The 15,163-nt window shown below is 41.4% G+C and overlaps 1 protein-coding gene across 4 annotated transcripts in view; it reads right to left on the bottom strand.

Annotated features, from left to right (window-relative positions):
* Positions 1–15,163, bottom strand: part of ttll11 (tubulin tyrosine ligase-like family, member 11) — a 217,714-nt gene that overhangs the window by 147,547 nt on the left and 55,004 nt on the right. For 3 of the 4 annotated variants that reach the window (XM_085965581.1, XM_085965579.1, XM_085965580.1), the window contains exon 4: positions 930–1,505. The exons of the other annotated variant lie outside the window; for it this stretch is intronic. In XM_085965581.1, coding sequence (XP_085821707.1) covers positions 930–1,505 — 576 coding nt within the window. The remainder of the gene's footprint in view (positions 1–929; positions 1,506–15,163) is intronic. 4 annotated transcript variants of the gene reach the window in all.

Below are 15,163 nucleotides of genomic sequence, written 5' to 3' on the forward strand. Positions count from 1 at the left end.
TTTTCTCTCTCTCCAGGAAGTAGCATCACTTCATACCACACTGATCCCTATAGCCACTGAACTAGCTCCGTACAGTGCCAGATGGGGTTGATGGACAGGCAGTCCTAGTCCTAGGACTCAAATGTAAAGATATCTGGCTTGGAAGCAGGCATTCAAATGCCTGCACCACCACACTGCTGTCATGTCATTTATTTTATTACATCTTCCTATGGTGGTGGCATATATCTGGCACCCAGAAGGAGAGTCATGGGACAGCTTTGATGCCCGTCTTATTTTTACAGACAGAATTCTAGGGGCAAAATTCTAGGGGCAGATTTTTGTTGCGGCTTTTGACTCATGCCCATTTGCTCCCTGTAACCCTAGCCTCAGGTCCGCTTCCTTTGTTGTAAAAGGTTTGGACTGTGATGGAGATGTATAATCAACACCATCTGTAAACATATAACATTTTTCTGAGGGTTACCCTAGTACCTCCCAATTTATTGGTTAAGAAATTAAGTAAAATTTTATCTATGTATCATATTTTATTTATTAAATCACTGGCAGATATACTCTGTGCTGGCTAACTCTAGTTATTATACTCTTTCAGCACTCAGCTGCAGAGCAGCAATGCATTGTTTCACAATTAAATGATGCTGCGGGAAATGCCAAGCAAAGGTGAAATACTTCCTCAGAGAAAAAGAGTTAATCCTGGGCTGTTGCTGTGCACCTCCAAGCAACTCATTTCAAACGAACTTTCGGAGAGGACTGGGCACAGACATCCAGTTGTCTCTTTGAAAGTAAGAGGCCTGGGGAGATCAGTGAAGGGGAGGGGGAGGGAGAGGGGTAAGAAACTTAAAAACTAAGCCATGTAAAGAAAGGCTTAAAAACATAAAATTCACAACACTGAGATTCATGGACCTTATAAAGGATGTGCAATACATCATACTGACCTGAAAACATGTGGGTCCAGGCTTTCCTGGAGGAATATATGTTTGATGGTAAACTTTTAATTCAGGAACCAGTGCAATAATAGCCCTAATTACTAACGTGATAATATCTGACCACACTTTCTTCACATCATAGCCTCTCAAAGAAAGCTTGGCCAGAATACTTGAAAAAGTCCTTTTGCTTCCCGTGTTTACACTGTCAGAATGGATGAAATTTCCACTATGGACATTCAGGGAATAGTTTGTTAAGTGCATAAATACACGATGAAAATTTTTACTGCTAGGCTCCTGATATGGCTCTGTACAGAATCTAGATAGTCCATCTTTGGCTATGTAGATCTCCAATGGATCTAGCGACTTGAGCAAGACATACAATCGAATGTCAAATTTCAGCTTGTCAATCAGTAATGGCTTGCTGATGTATTCCTGGACCACTGCCGGCTTGCTGTGGAGGTTGGCCAACATTCGGACATCATTAGAATCTTTAATGAGGTAGATTCCATCACCTTGGGATCCTCCATCTGGCTTTACAATGAAAGTAGGCTTCCAAGAGGAATCATTTTCTTTTGACACACGTACCTACATGTCAAAATAATTAAAGTTAACATTAAATGGTTTATTTAACAATAATGACTTTTCAAATACTCAGCAATGCATAAAAGGACCACTAGTCACCAACTTTTCCTGAATCTGGGAGATTTGTGCTGTTTACAAAAAAGAGTTCTCTGCTTTAGTTTATTATACACACAGTCCTGATAAAACTATCCTTGCTACCATTTCCTTTAAAATTGAAGATTATAACCATCTTTGACTGGATTCCAAAAAAGAGGCACTGGATATCTTCAATGCATTTCACCTCTCTGCTGTCAAGAGTTCCTTTCTGACAACAACTCATGAATGAGTAAAAATTTCCTCAATTAAAATCAGGAAGACTGAAGCCATTGCTTTGGCTATCACAAAAAGCTCCATTTCCTCCATAGCTGCAACTCAGACTGCTCACTCCGATGAAACCTTTGTCCACATCTTTGTCATATCTAAGCTCTATTTCTCTAAAGCCCTCCTTGCTAGGCTTCTGATCTCCACCCTCCATAAATTCCAACTTATCCAAAACTCCACCCCCATGTCCTGTCCTGCACAACGTCTTACTCGCCCCTCACTCCCATCCTCACTGACCTACATAGACTCCATATCATCCATGCATCAAATTTAAAATCCTTGTCTTCATCTACAAATCCCTCCATGGCCTAGTCCTATCATACCTCCAATCTCCTCAAACCTTAAATCCCTTCCTGTCTTTTTACTCCAGTCATCTGTGCATCCCGTGCCCCATTCTGCTCAGTCCCACGGTCTTGAGAAGTCCTCCACCTCTCGTCTCCTTTAAAAGTCATCTCTACAAACAGGTTTTCAATCACCTCTTCCAACTCTCCAGCGCTGTTTGGTTCTTTCTCCAAGAAGTACCTTGGAGAAAGGTGCTATATAATTGCAAGATTATATGAAAATATAGAGTGATAGGGAGCGAGATGGGCAGCAGGATTCGTTTTGGATTGCTGCAACAAAAAGCCACGTGCACGATGGGCTGAATAGCTCCTGTGCTGTAAACTTGTGTGGTTCGAAGGTGTTGAATATTTCAAATTTGAGAAACTGTCTTTTAATTATCTTTATTATTTGTAGCAGCCATAGATATTTAGATATTAATACCCACTAAAACAATTCTGTACCAACATGACAACTGGGGCTAACAGCACATTTTGTAACAGGAATCCTCATTGCTGGAAAACTACATTTTATTCATCAGCAGCAGGTACTTCCTGGTTTTGACACCATTTCCATGTCAAATATTGACCTAGTCACCAATAGAAACTCCTTTATTTAAAAAAAGATTTTCAGCCTCCGCAACAGACGGGAGTACAGAGGCACAAGAGTAAAGTTAAAATATATAGCTAAAAAGTTAGAATAGTAATAGGATGTAGAGTTAAATTCAAATATAAATTAGAAAAGGAGAGAGAAGGGAACACAGAATAGGAGTAAATAGAGGGATAAGCACATGTAAACGGAGTAGCTTTATAACTAATATTAATATTTACTTCAGGGCCACGGTGCATGAACTGAAAATAAAGAAATTTGGTTAGCTGTATGGTGAATGTAAAAAAGGTCAACATGTTATCGCAAAAGCAAAAAAAATTCAATAAAAAATTGCACATACCTCACATTTTTATAATGAGGTATCCCTGCTATTTGAGTCTTAAGGCCAAGAACACAGCCTGGTTATTTTTACATGCATTGTGCTACAAGGAAAATGGCAAGCTTTGTACTTTGTTCTTTTTCAGTATTCTTTTGAAGATAAATAGATGTTAAATTCCCATTTTTCTTTCTTTTGCAAAAATATTCGTTTAGATGCTTTACAAAGATAGTATTTTCTTTCTCTTTTTGCCTTCCTGCCTCAAAGTAGTGACTCGTGCTTAGGATTCAGAAGTACTGGTAGCCCTCTAGTGTGGTAAATATTCATGTCTAAGTTTTTATGGGGCATCAACAGGCTATTTAACAGTAGCTGTGGTGCTGTGCAAGGGAAACATTACAGCTGAGCCTGATCCTGCTCTCACCCAGTGCCTTTACACAATTTTCAGCAGGAGTTACTGGATACTAGGTGGGATCAGGAACTCTGACCATAAAAAATCACAATGAATTACAGTACTGCTCCGGCAGTTAACTCAACACAGATATAGACTAACTGATTGCTATGATTAGTCAACAACTTAATTACCAGAAACTTTAACCATTTTAGGAAAACAAAACAAGAACAGTATTCAACGTTCCTTGTCACACCGACTCTACAGCTTGTGTAGATGGTAAAGCATCTGCCTGTTAATATGGTCCCGGGGGAGGGGGATGAAATGACAATCAATGGTAAAATATCCTTGAATTATACTGGAATGTTTAAAAGGTAGGTAGTAACCTTTAATGATGGTCCCTTCAACTATGCATCTATGATAATCTTTAAGCATGGTTTACATGGGTTGTTATCTCGTCTGTCTACTGGACCTTCTAAGGATGGGTGAAAGGCAGAAAGCTTGGAAGAGATGATGCCTACAGAAGCCTCTTTCGTCTCCAACTTATTTGCTTGAGCTAGGGTGATCTGATTTTATACTGTAAAAGGAGTTTTCTGGTCATAGAAAGAACTCTGCTTTGATGTATAGCTTAGATGCTCTTTTTCCTTTTCTAACCTGGAGTAGCCTTTATGGGGTGATGAATCTGTGTACTTGTTAACAGTGCCCTCTACCTCACCCCATTAACAGTCTGGCGCAATCAAAATGTAATTGTTAGTTTAGGCTTATATTCAAGCTTTCCCTGACATTTTAAGCCTAGCATGCTGTGGAGCAGCAAGCCCTAAATTTGATAAAATGATTCCTACAGCTGCAGCTTGGGTTTCTGGATATGATCGTCAATAAGAGGAAGAGCTGTAACTTGAGTCCGTTCTCACAAGATACTAACAACAATGTGAAATAGACTTATTCTACGGAAATTTCTTTAGGCTGGTTGGTTTGCAACTCAGTCACAGGTGATCTTGAAACATTAGTACGATAGCAAAATACTGCGGATGTTGGAAATGTGAAATAACAACAGAAAATGCTGGAAAAACTCAGCAGGTCAGGCAACATCCGTGGACATTAGTTGTTTTGGAAATTGGCTCCAGATTACTTAAAGGGCAAAAGCATGTTGTGTAATAAATTGATCATTTACCAGATGTTTGTGAAACAATATAATTAGTGATAAAGGGCTTGCTTGTATTGATATAGCACCTGATCACATTCTTAAGATATACAAAAGCACTCCACGGCGAATAAATTACTTTTTGAACTGCAGTGACTGTTAGAAGAAAGAGCAAACTTGCATTATTATAGTACTTTTATTGCCCTAGGGATGCTCAAAGTCTTTTGCAGCCAATGAATTACTTTTGAAGTGTACATTGTTGTTTTGTAGGCAAACATGGCAAGAAGGTCCCTGTTCTGGACCGATGGACTATTTTATGTGCAGATAGCACCCTCTGGTGGTGGTTATGTGTTAGCAGTGTGTTTGTATGAAGCAGAGGTCATTTGACCTTTGTTCCTTTCTTCCTGTGAGAGGTCATTTGACCTTTGTTCCTTTCTTCCTGTGAGAGGTCATTTGACTTTTGTTCCTTTCTTCCTGTGAGAGGTCATTTGACCTTTGTTCCTTTCTTCCTGTGAGAGGTCATTTGACCTTTGTTCCTTTCTTCCTGTGAGAGGTCATTTGACCTTTGTTCCTTTCTTCCTGTGAGAGGTCATTTGACCGTCGTACCTTTCTTCCTGTGTAACCCAAGAAGTAGAATCCCAGGAAGTAGAATTCCAGGAAGAACCTGGCAGTAATGGATGATTCCATAAGGGATTCACAATCCAATGTAATCTGATGTTCTCTGTTAGGCCAAGCGCAATATCTGTGAGTAACTTTCTTTGTTAGCATAATAGCAATGTTGTCAGAGTAGTATTTTGACAATAATATGTTTATAAAAGGTTAATATTTGATAGTTACAGAAGTTAGTCCAAATGTTAGTTAGTTATACAATTAGTCTATTCTACTGTTGTAAATATGTAATATCTTATGTAATATCGAATGTATAGTACTCAGTTTATGTACAAAACATACTTTATCTTTGTTTACAGTTTCACAAATTTGTTCAAGTAAAGGTTTCAAACAGCAAACGGCTTCACGAAGAATTATTTTTAATAAGTGTTTAACTTGCTGGATAACTAGATAGGAGCACGTCTAGCGCGGCCAGTACAGTCCCACAAATAGTAATGGGATGAATGACAAGTTTATCTGTTTTTGGTGGTGTTGGTTGAGAGATAAATGTTGGCCAGGACACCAGAAGTACTCCCCTGCTCATCTTTTAATAGCAACATGGGACCTTTTAACATCTACTTGAGATGGCAGACATGCCACGATTTAACATCTCACCCGAAAGATGGCCTCTCCAACAATGCATTACTCCCTCAGTACTGCATTAAAGTGTCAGCTTAGATTATGCATGCAAATCTTACAGTGGGGCTTGAATACAAGAGCTTCTGACTCGGAGGCAAGAATGCTACCAGTGAGCCAAGGCTGACACTTATGCAATGACATCATCACATTATTGTGTCAGTAACTAATACAGGATTTTTCATGGTTTCTTTAAAACCATTAATAGTCCTGCAAAGCACAAACAAACAATGGTTCAGGTTACCATATGAATGGCAGGGGTAAAAACAAAATCCCCTATTCTAACCCCTCATGCCCGAAGTGAATGGGGCATGCAGGGGGTTAGAATTGTGGCAGCATGATACTCACTGCGTTCGCACCAACCTTACATCTCTCATAATTTTGGCAGGCATGTCTCGGGCAGCGTGTCAGGCCATTGCTTTAGGCAGGAGCAGGAGAAGGCTTAATTCATGCAAAGGTCGGGGTCAGATGATATCATTCAGACCCAGACACCATTTTAACTGTTTTCAGTGAGGTCGGCAGTGCAGGCCCAGAAGAGGGCCAAAAAAGTGAGTATTTTTAAAAAAAGTTTTAAATAGCTTCTTTATGGGCCAGGAGGTTGTTCCGGGCCCCACAAGAAAACTAGGGCAACCGCTGCCCTGAGCTTCCCTCCCCTCTCCCCCGACACTGGCCCCCCACCACTTACCTGACTGTCAGGGACTGATCCCGCAGATCCGCAGCGGCAGCCTCCTGCCTCGCTCGCTCTGCTTCCAACATCCAGCCAGCCAGCTCCATGTCATTCAGGCAGGATTCAGGCCTGAAGTATACTAATGAGGCCTGGGTCTCAAGTTGGCAGGCCTCATGCTCGCCCCTCACTCCAGGTTAATATCAGGCTTAAAGTTTTCAGACTAGGCTGTTCCATTAACTCAGGTTCCCTAAAAGAACTCTGAAAGCCCTTTAAACATGGACACTCAACATAGATTATAACTTACCTTCAGAAAAAAAATCCTTAATATTCTCTGCAAAGAAGTGTATTTAGCATCAATTTTCCACCACTAAATATTACCAATGAGCTTATTGCACTGTATATATTTAGAAAGTATGACCCAGGTATCTAATGAGTAGAAAGACATTTCACTAAATTTACTTACAAACCACATGACTACAGCTATTCAAAATCCTCATTTAGTCTTTACATCTACTGGCACTCGGGCATAAAAAAATTAATAGTCAATCCAACAAAACTTGCCTGAAAGACCACCCACATACAATGCCTAACTAATGACAGCTCTAATATATTAACGATTCAACCCCCAAGCTGCATTGAGACACTGCATGAAGCAAATCCCAAAGGTGGTTATGGCTTAACTACAAAAACAATTGTTGTTTCAGGCAAGATTCTATTCTATTTCTGCAAAGTTTTCAAGACTTTCCAGCTTTGTGACATGTCACTACTTTTTAAAAAAAAACACTGCACACATGTCCACTGTAAGTGTTGTGTAGCATTGCTATTTGCATATATTACATAATGATGCTGCTGGGCTTCTGTAAATTATCTATAGCACTGCAGTGTAGATTATATATGCCATTGTGTGTGTCAATTTGGAGGTGTTAAGTGGCTACTGCACCTGGCATTAATAAGACAGTTCTCTTGGTATTGGAACCTTGAACAGAATTTATCTTAAATGAGTAATGCCTACTATCAGCAACAGTACCAAAACAATAGGTCTTCTTGCTCAAAAGACACAGAAGTTTTAGGGAGGCGAACAATCCCCAAGGATCTACAGACAGCATAATATTTTCAGACCAGATGACACCAACTGTTACTGTAGATTTAGATTCAACAAGCAGATGCTACATGAACTGTCAAGGATTTAAAAGAGGATAAGAAGTTTCACATGGTTATAAATTTTGTCAGCCCAGCACAAGTGCCAGTGTAGGTCATTGCAGTGCTCACCTTCTAGGTCACTGGCTTCTTTTATACCCAGCCAACATTATCACAGGTATCTGTCAGTCATTAATTTCAAAGTGCACTTAACTCTCCTGAGCAAGATGCAATGAGTTTCAGCAGCTTTATCTAGTTCCTTTCAACCTCATACCAGAAATGAAGGATACTGAAGCCTGTGGCATTATATAACTTCCCAATGCTCCTTCAGGCATCTTCTGTACCTATGCTTCGAACACTATCAGTCAGTGAAATTTTCAGAAACAGGAAAGAATTTCACTGTGATTGTTCAGATATTGCATAATGCACCAAGGATTGTGTGCAGCAATATCCCAGGCTCCCTTCAAGAGGGCCAAATGTGCACTCTAGTTGCCCCCATTATTTGGTCGGCTATATCCTTCTCTGAGAAGTTCACTGGTCCTTTCTGCTCGCTGGAATAGCTTAAGTGGGTTGGATCGTCACCTCCAGTAGCTGCCATCTGCCTCTTACTGCAGAAAATGTTACCTTTGCACCTTCTCATAATTTCTCTCATATGTTTCTGATTCTTGGGTCTATTTCTCCCCATGTTTTCTAGGTGAAACTATACTATCTTTATTTTTATAAACTTCCTGAATCAAAAATCTGCTGCATCAGAAGTCTTGCATTTTCTCCATGGTGACCATGTTTGCAAGTTAATCTAATATTACAATCACATGCTCTAAATTAGAGCATTTTGTTTGTTTCGGTGCTTCTTAATGAGATTTAGATCTCACACTATTAGAAAGTGCACTGGAGTGCTGTTGGATTAAGTGAAACACTGCAGTACAGAATAAGCATTTTGCACCACAACACAGTAGCAACAAACTGAAACATAGGCCCGGAATTTGCTGCAATGGTGATATTGGCACCAACACCACAAGTTGTGCTCCCTGATCCTCCAGTGGCGAATTTATGCCACCATTTCCTGGAAAAATAATTTAGAATCCGCTGCAATGAGTATCGCGGCGGATCGGGAGCGATGCAGCCAATGGATAGTTAAGAATTTATTTTGCTGATTTCTATGGGAATTTCAGCCAAATTTATCTGTCTATTTATTTAAAGCTGGCAGAATATTACTGAAAAATATAAACAGGAATAAATTTTGAATTATCTAGGCTGGCAAAACGTGAGCTGTATCTTTATAGCGACTTTTTAGAATTAAAGTATAGTTTCCCTTTGATGTCACACATAGAGTCATAGAGTTATACAGCACAGAAAGAGGCCCTTCGGGTCTGCGCCGACCATCAATCCCTGTCCAGTCTAATCCCATTTTCCAGCATTTGGTCCATAGCCTTGTAGGCAATGGCATTTCAAGTGCTCATCCAAATGCTTCTTGAATGTTATGAGGGTACCTGCCTCTACCACCCTTTTAGGCATTGAGTTCCACATTCCAACCACCCTCTGGGTGAAAAAGTTCCTCCTCAAATCCCCTCCAAATCTCCTGCCCCTTACCCTGAATCTATGCCCCCTTGTTATTGACCCCCCTACTAAGGGGAAAAGTTCCTCTTTGTCTACCCTATCTATGCCCCTCATCATTTTGTACACCTCAATCAGGTCCCCCCTCAGCCTTCTTTGCTCCAAGGAAAACAACCCCAGCCTGTTTAGTCTTTCTTCATAGCTGAGGCACTCCATCCCAGGTAACATCCTGGTGAATCTTCTCTGCACCCTCTCCAAAGCAATCACATCCTTCCTATAGTGAGGCGACCAGAACTGCACACAGTACTCCAGCTGTGGCCTCACCAGCGTTTTGTACAGCTCCATCATAACCTCCCTGCTCTTATATTCTATGCCTCGGCTAATGAAGGCAAGTATCCCATATGCCTTTTTAACCACCTTATCTACCTGTTCCGCTGCCTTCAGGGATCTATGTACATGTACACCAAGGTCCCTCTGACCCGCTGTACTTCCCAGGGTCCTACCACTCATTGTGTATTCCCTTGCCTTATTTGTCCGTCCAAAATGCATCACCTCGCACTTTTCAGGGTTAAATTCCATTTGCCACTTTTCCGCCCATCTGACCAACCCGTTTATATCGTCCTGTAGCCTGAGGCTTTCCTCCTCGCAATTTACCACCCCACCAATTTTCGTGTCATCTGCGAACTTACTGATCATACCTTTTACATTCTCATCCAAATCATTTATGTAGATCACAAACAGCAAGGGTCCCAGCACCGATCCCGGAGGTACCCCACTGGACACAGGCTTCCAGTCACAAAAGCAACCTTCGACCATCACCCTCTGCCTCCTGCCACTCAGCCAGTTTAGGATCCAACGCGCCAAGGCACCCTGGATCCCATGGGCTCTTACCTTCTTGACCAGTCTCCTATGCGGGACTTTGTCAAAAGCTTTACTGAAATCCATGTAAACCACATCCACAGCATTTCCCTCATCCACACACCTAGTCACCCCCTCGAAAAATTCAATCAGATTTGTCAGACATGATTTACCCTTGACAAAGCCATGCTGACTATTCCCGATTAATCCTTGCCTCTCCAAGTGGAGACTAATTTTGTCCCTCAGAATTTTTTCCAATAATTTCCCTACCACAGATGTTAGGCTCACTGGCCTGTAATTCCCTGGTTTATCCCTGCTACCCTTCTTGAATAATGGTACTACGTTAGCTGTTCTCCAGTCCTCTGGTACATCCCCTGTGGCCAGAGAGGTTCTGAAAATTTGTGTCAGAGCCCCTGCAATCTCCTCCTTTGCCTCACACAACAGCCTGGGATACATCTCGTCCGGGCCTGGGGATTTATCCACTTTTTGGCCTGCTAAAACCACTAGTACCTCCTCCCTCTCGATGCTAATATGTTCAAGTATGTCACAGTCCCCTTGTCCGATTTCTATGTCTACATCGTCTTTCTCCATAGTGAACACAGATGCAAAAAATTCATTCAAAACCCCGCCTACATCATCTGGCTCTACACACAGATTGCCACTTTGGTCCCTAATGGGCCCTACCCTTTCCCTGGTTATCCTCTTGCCCTTAATATACTTATAAAACATCTTAGGATTTTCCTTTATTTTGCTCGCCAGTGTTATTTCATGGCCCCTCCTCGCCCTCCTAATTTCTTTTTTAAGTATGCCCCTGCACTTTTTATACTCCTCTAGGGCTTCCTCCGTCTTTAGTCTTTTGTAACTGCCAAAAGCCCCCCTTTTTTTCCTAATGCATTTTTGTATATCCCTTGTCATCCAAGGTTCCCTTTGCTTGTTGGTCCCACCCTTGACCTTTACAGGAACATGTTGGCATTGTACTCTCTCTATTTCCCTTCTGAAAAAGTCTCCCACTGCTTTGATGTGGATTTTCCTATAAGTAGCTGCTCCCAGTCCACTTTGGCCAGATCCTGCCTTATCATATTAAAATCGGCCTTCCCCCAATTTAGAACCCTTATTTCCGGGCCGTCTTTGTCTTTCTCCATGACCACCTTAAATCTCACCGAATTATGGTCACTGTCGCCAAAATGCTCTCCTACTGACACTTCCACCACATGTAATTAGCAACTGTATAAAAGGTTGAAGTTTAAGCAGCAGAATTTGTTCTCTTTTGTTTCCGTTCCGACAGTGTGTAGCCCTACCATAACTATACAGAGGAATTAAAAAAGATGAAATAGCAATATTTATATCAGAAAGCCCTTTAGCATCATTCTTAAATGCTTTAAGTGACAGCTGACAGCGATGATTGCAGTGGCGTTGCTTCAGCAAACATGCCATTGATTTTAGAGGAAGGCAGAGCTATGAAAATTAGTTATTCAAATATTTTGGAACAGGAAACAGCAGAGCAGCACAAATAATCTAGGAAATTATGTTGTGGAGTAAGCAGTGGTATGAGTCACTTACACCATAATTTCTTCGTACTTTTGCGCCATAAAACGGGCCCTACGATATAGATGTGCCATTACAACGGTGTCAGTCTCCAGCAAATTCTGGGCCATAGTTTGCAGAAGAACAGAACCGTCACATGCAGCAATAATAAAACCTTGTTCTTAATGTCCCGTCAAAAAGCCTTCAATGAGGTACCACATGGTAGGCTCCTGACAAAGGTATGGGCATATGGAGTCAGGGGACAAATAGCTGAATGGTGAGGAAATTGGCTTAAAAAACTGAGAATAGGGGTAAAGGGTAGTTATTCAGATTGGAGAAAGGTAGAAGCAGTGTTCCACAAGGGTCAATGCTGGGACCTCTGTTATTCATAATTTACATTAATGATTTGGTCTTGAGAGAACAAGTAACTCAATATAAAAACTTGCTAATACCACCAAATTGGGGGGTATAGCTAACACTGAGGAAGAATGCAAAGTTACAAAGTATTTACAGCACAGAAACAGGCCATTCAGCCCAACAGGTCCACGCCGGTGCTCCACACGAGCCTCCTCCCATCTCTCTTCATCTAACCCCATCAACATGTCCTTCTATTCCTTTCTCCCTCATGTGCTTATCTAGTTTCCCCTTGAATTCATCTATGCTATTTGCCTCAAATACTCCTTGTGGTAGCAAGTTCCATTTTCTAACCACTCTCTGGGTAAAGAAGTTTCTCCAGAATTCCTTATTGGATTTATTAGTGACTCTTATATTTATGGCCTCTAGTTCTGGTCTCGCCCGCAAGTGGAAACATCTTCTCTATGTCTACCCTATCAAAAAGTGTTTCATAATTTTAAAGACCTCTATCAGATCACCCTTCAGACAACTTAATACAAAAAGACATTAGAAAACTTGCAGACTGGGCAGTTAAGTGGAAAATGAACTTTAACATGGATAAATGTGAGGTAATGCACTTTGGTAGGAAAAATAAAAACCATCACCTACACCTACACCTATAAGAAACCGAATGGGGTAGAAGAAAAAAGGGATCTAGGGATACAGGTGAGTAAATCATTAAAAGCAGCATTGCAGGTTAGCAAAGCAATTAAAAATGCTAAAAAAAAAGCACTGGGATATATTTCTAGGAGGTATAGAATTCAAAATTAGTGAAGTTGCGTGAAACTTGTCTAGGAGCCTGCTTAGGGTACTGTGCACCGTTCTGGTCTCCACAGTACAAAAAGGACATAGAAGCACCAGAGAAAGTGCAAAAAGGATTTACAAGGATGGTGCCAGTACGGAGAGATTACAACTATCGGGAAAGATTGAATAGGTTGGGGCTCTTTTCTTTATCATATCACCTCTAAGTCTCTTTTCTAGAGTTCTTTAAAATTATGAATGGGTTGGACAGGGTAGATGAAGAGATTGTTTCCACTTGTGGGAGATTCCAAAACTTGGGGCCATAAATACAAGGTAGTTACTAATAAATCCAAAAAGGAAATGAGAAAGTTCTTTACTCAGAGAGTGGTTAGAATGTGGAATTCACTACCACAGGAAATGGTTGAAGCAAATAGCTTAGATGCTTTCAAAAGGAAACTAGACAAATACATGAGAGGAAAAGAAATAAAAAGATAGGCTGAATTGAGGTAGATGGAATGAGAGACTGGTGTGGAGTATAAACACCACCACAGGCTAGTCGGTCTGAATGGCCTGTTTCTGCTCTGTATATTCTATGTAATTCTATGTAATAATAAACTATTGCTCAATGCAAAAGGGTAGAAGATTGTACATTAGGTAACCTCTGAACTTAAACAGTGGATAGCCCATTCAGGGAGCTGGCACACGCATGATGGGCCAAATGCCCTCCTTGTGTGCTGTAAAATTGTGATCGAAAATTGATTTTAAAAGTAGGAAATTGTACACAACTAAGTTAATTACCGTAAATAAGAATGGTTTGTACAGTGAAAACAATTTATATTAAAAAGAGAAAGTTAAAAACTGCTCAAGTTTTACAGCTGCCATTTTTATTCCTCTGAACTGGGCACTAGAAGAAACACATGAGCCTTACAGTATGACTCTCTCCCCACCCAGTGGGGCACACACCTTGTTTTTAATTGATGCCTCCTCAGTGTGATGTAGCCAAGGCTGGATACTCACTGGACTGGAGGATTAATTGGGACCAGAAAAATGACTTACATTTAAACAACGCCTTTCACAAACTCAGGCCATCCCGTTTTACATATTCAAAGTGCTTTACAGCCAATGAAGTACTACCGAAGTGTAGTCACCATGGTGATGTAGGAGACATGGCAGACAATTTGCGCACAAGGTCCTACAAACAGTAAAGTGATAATGAGTTTGCTAACAGGTGTTGAATGGAAGCCAGGTGGGAAGGAGTGGGGAGCGGGAAAAAAAAAAAAATCAGCAATGGAAGTTCCCCATGGCTACTTTGTGTAGACACCATTTAATGTCTGGTTATACAGTAGTATTATTAGCGATCTAGAAATCAGTTGCCTGCCCACCTTTTCAGACAACACAACAACAACTGCAACTTGTATTTATATAGCGCCTTTAACGTAGTAAAACGTCCCAAGGCGCTTCACAGGAGTATTATAAAGCAAATAATTTGACACCAAGCCACATAAGGAGAAATTAAGGCAGGTGACCAAAAGCTTGGTCAAAGAATTAGGTTTTAAGGAGTGTCTTAAAAGGAGGAAAGAAAGGTGGAGAGGTTTAGGCAGGGAATTCCAGAGCTTAGGGCCTAGGCAACAGAAGGCATGGCCACCAGTGGTTGAGCGATTATAATCAGGGATGCTCAAGAGGGCAGAATTAGAGGAGCGCAGATATCTCCGGGGGTTGTGGGGCTGAAGGATAATAGAGAAAGGGAGGGGCGAGGCCATGGAGGGATTTGAAAACAAGGATGAGAATTTTGAAATCAAGGCGTTGCTTAACCGGGAGCCAATGTAGGTCAGCGAGCACAGGGGTGATGGGTGAACGGGCCTTGGTGCGAGAGAGGACATGGACAGCCGAGTTTTGGATGACCTCAAGTTTGCGTAGGGTAGAATGTGGGAGGCCAGCCAGGAGTGTGTTGGAATAGTCAAGTCTAGAGGTAACAAAAGGCATGGATGAGGGTTTCAGCAGCGGATGAGCTGAGGCAAGAGCGGAGACGGGCGATGTTCTGGAGGTGGAAATAGGCAGTCTTAGCTCGGCTGCGGTTACGTGGTTGGAAACTCATTTCAGGATCAAATATGACACCAAGGTTGTGAACAGTGTGGTTCAGCCTCAGACAGATGTTAGGGAGAGGGATGGAGTCAGTGGCTAGGGAATGGAGTTTGTGGCTGGGACCAAAAACAATGGCTTTGGTCTTCCCAATATTTAATTGGAGAATATTTCTGCTCATCCAGAACTGGATGTCAGACAAGCAGTCTGACAGTTTAGAGACTTAGGAGGGGTCAAGAGAAGTGGTAGTGAGGTAGAGCTGGGTGTCATCAGCATACATGTGAAAACTGGC

Source organism: Somniosus microcephalus, chromosome 23 (assembly GCF_052327205.1).
Source record: "Somniosus microcephalus isolate GS21.2 chromosome 23, FLI_Smic_1.0, whole genome shotgun sequence".
In the NCBI taxonomy this organism is placed as follows: Eukaryota; Metazoa; Chordata; class Chondrichthyes; order Squaliformes; family Somniosidae; genus Somniosus; species Somniosus microcephalus.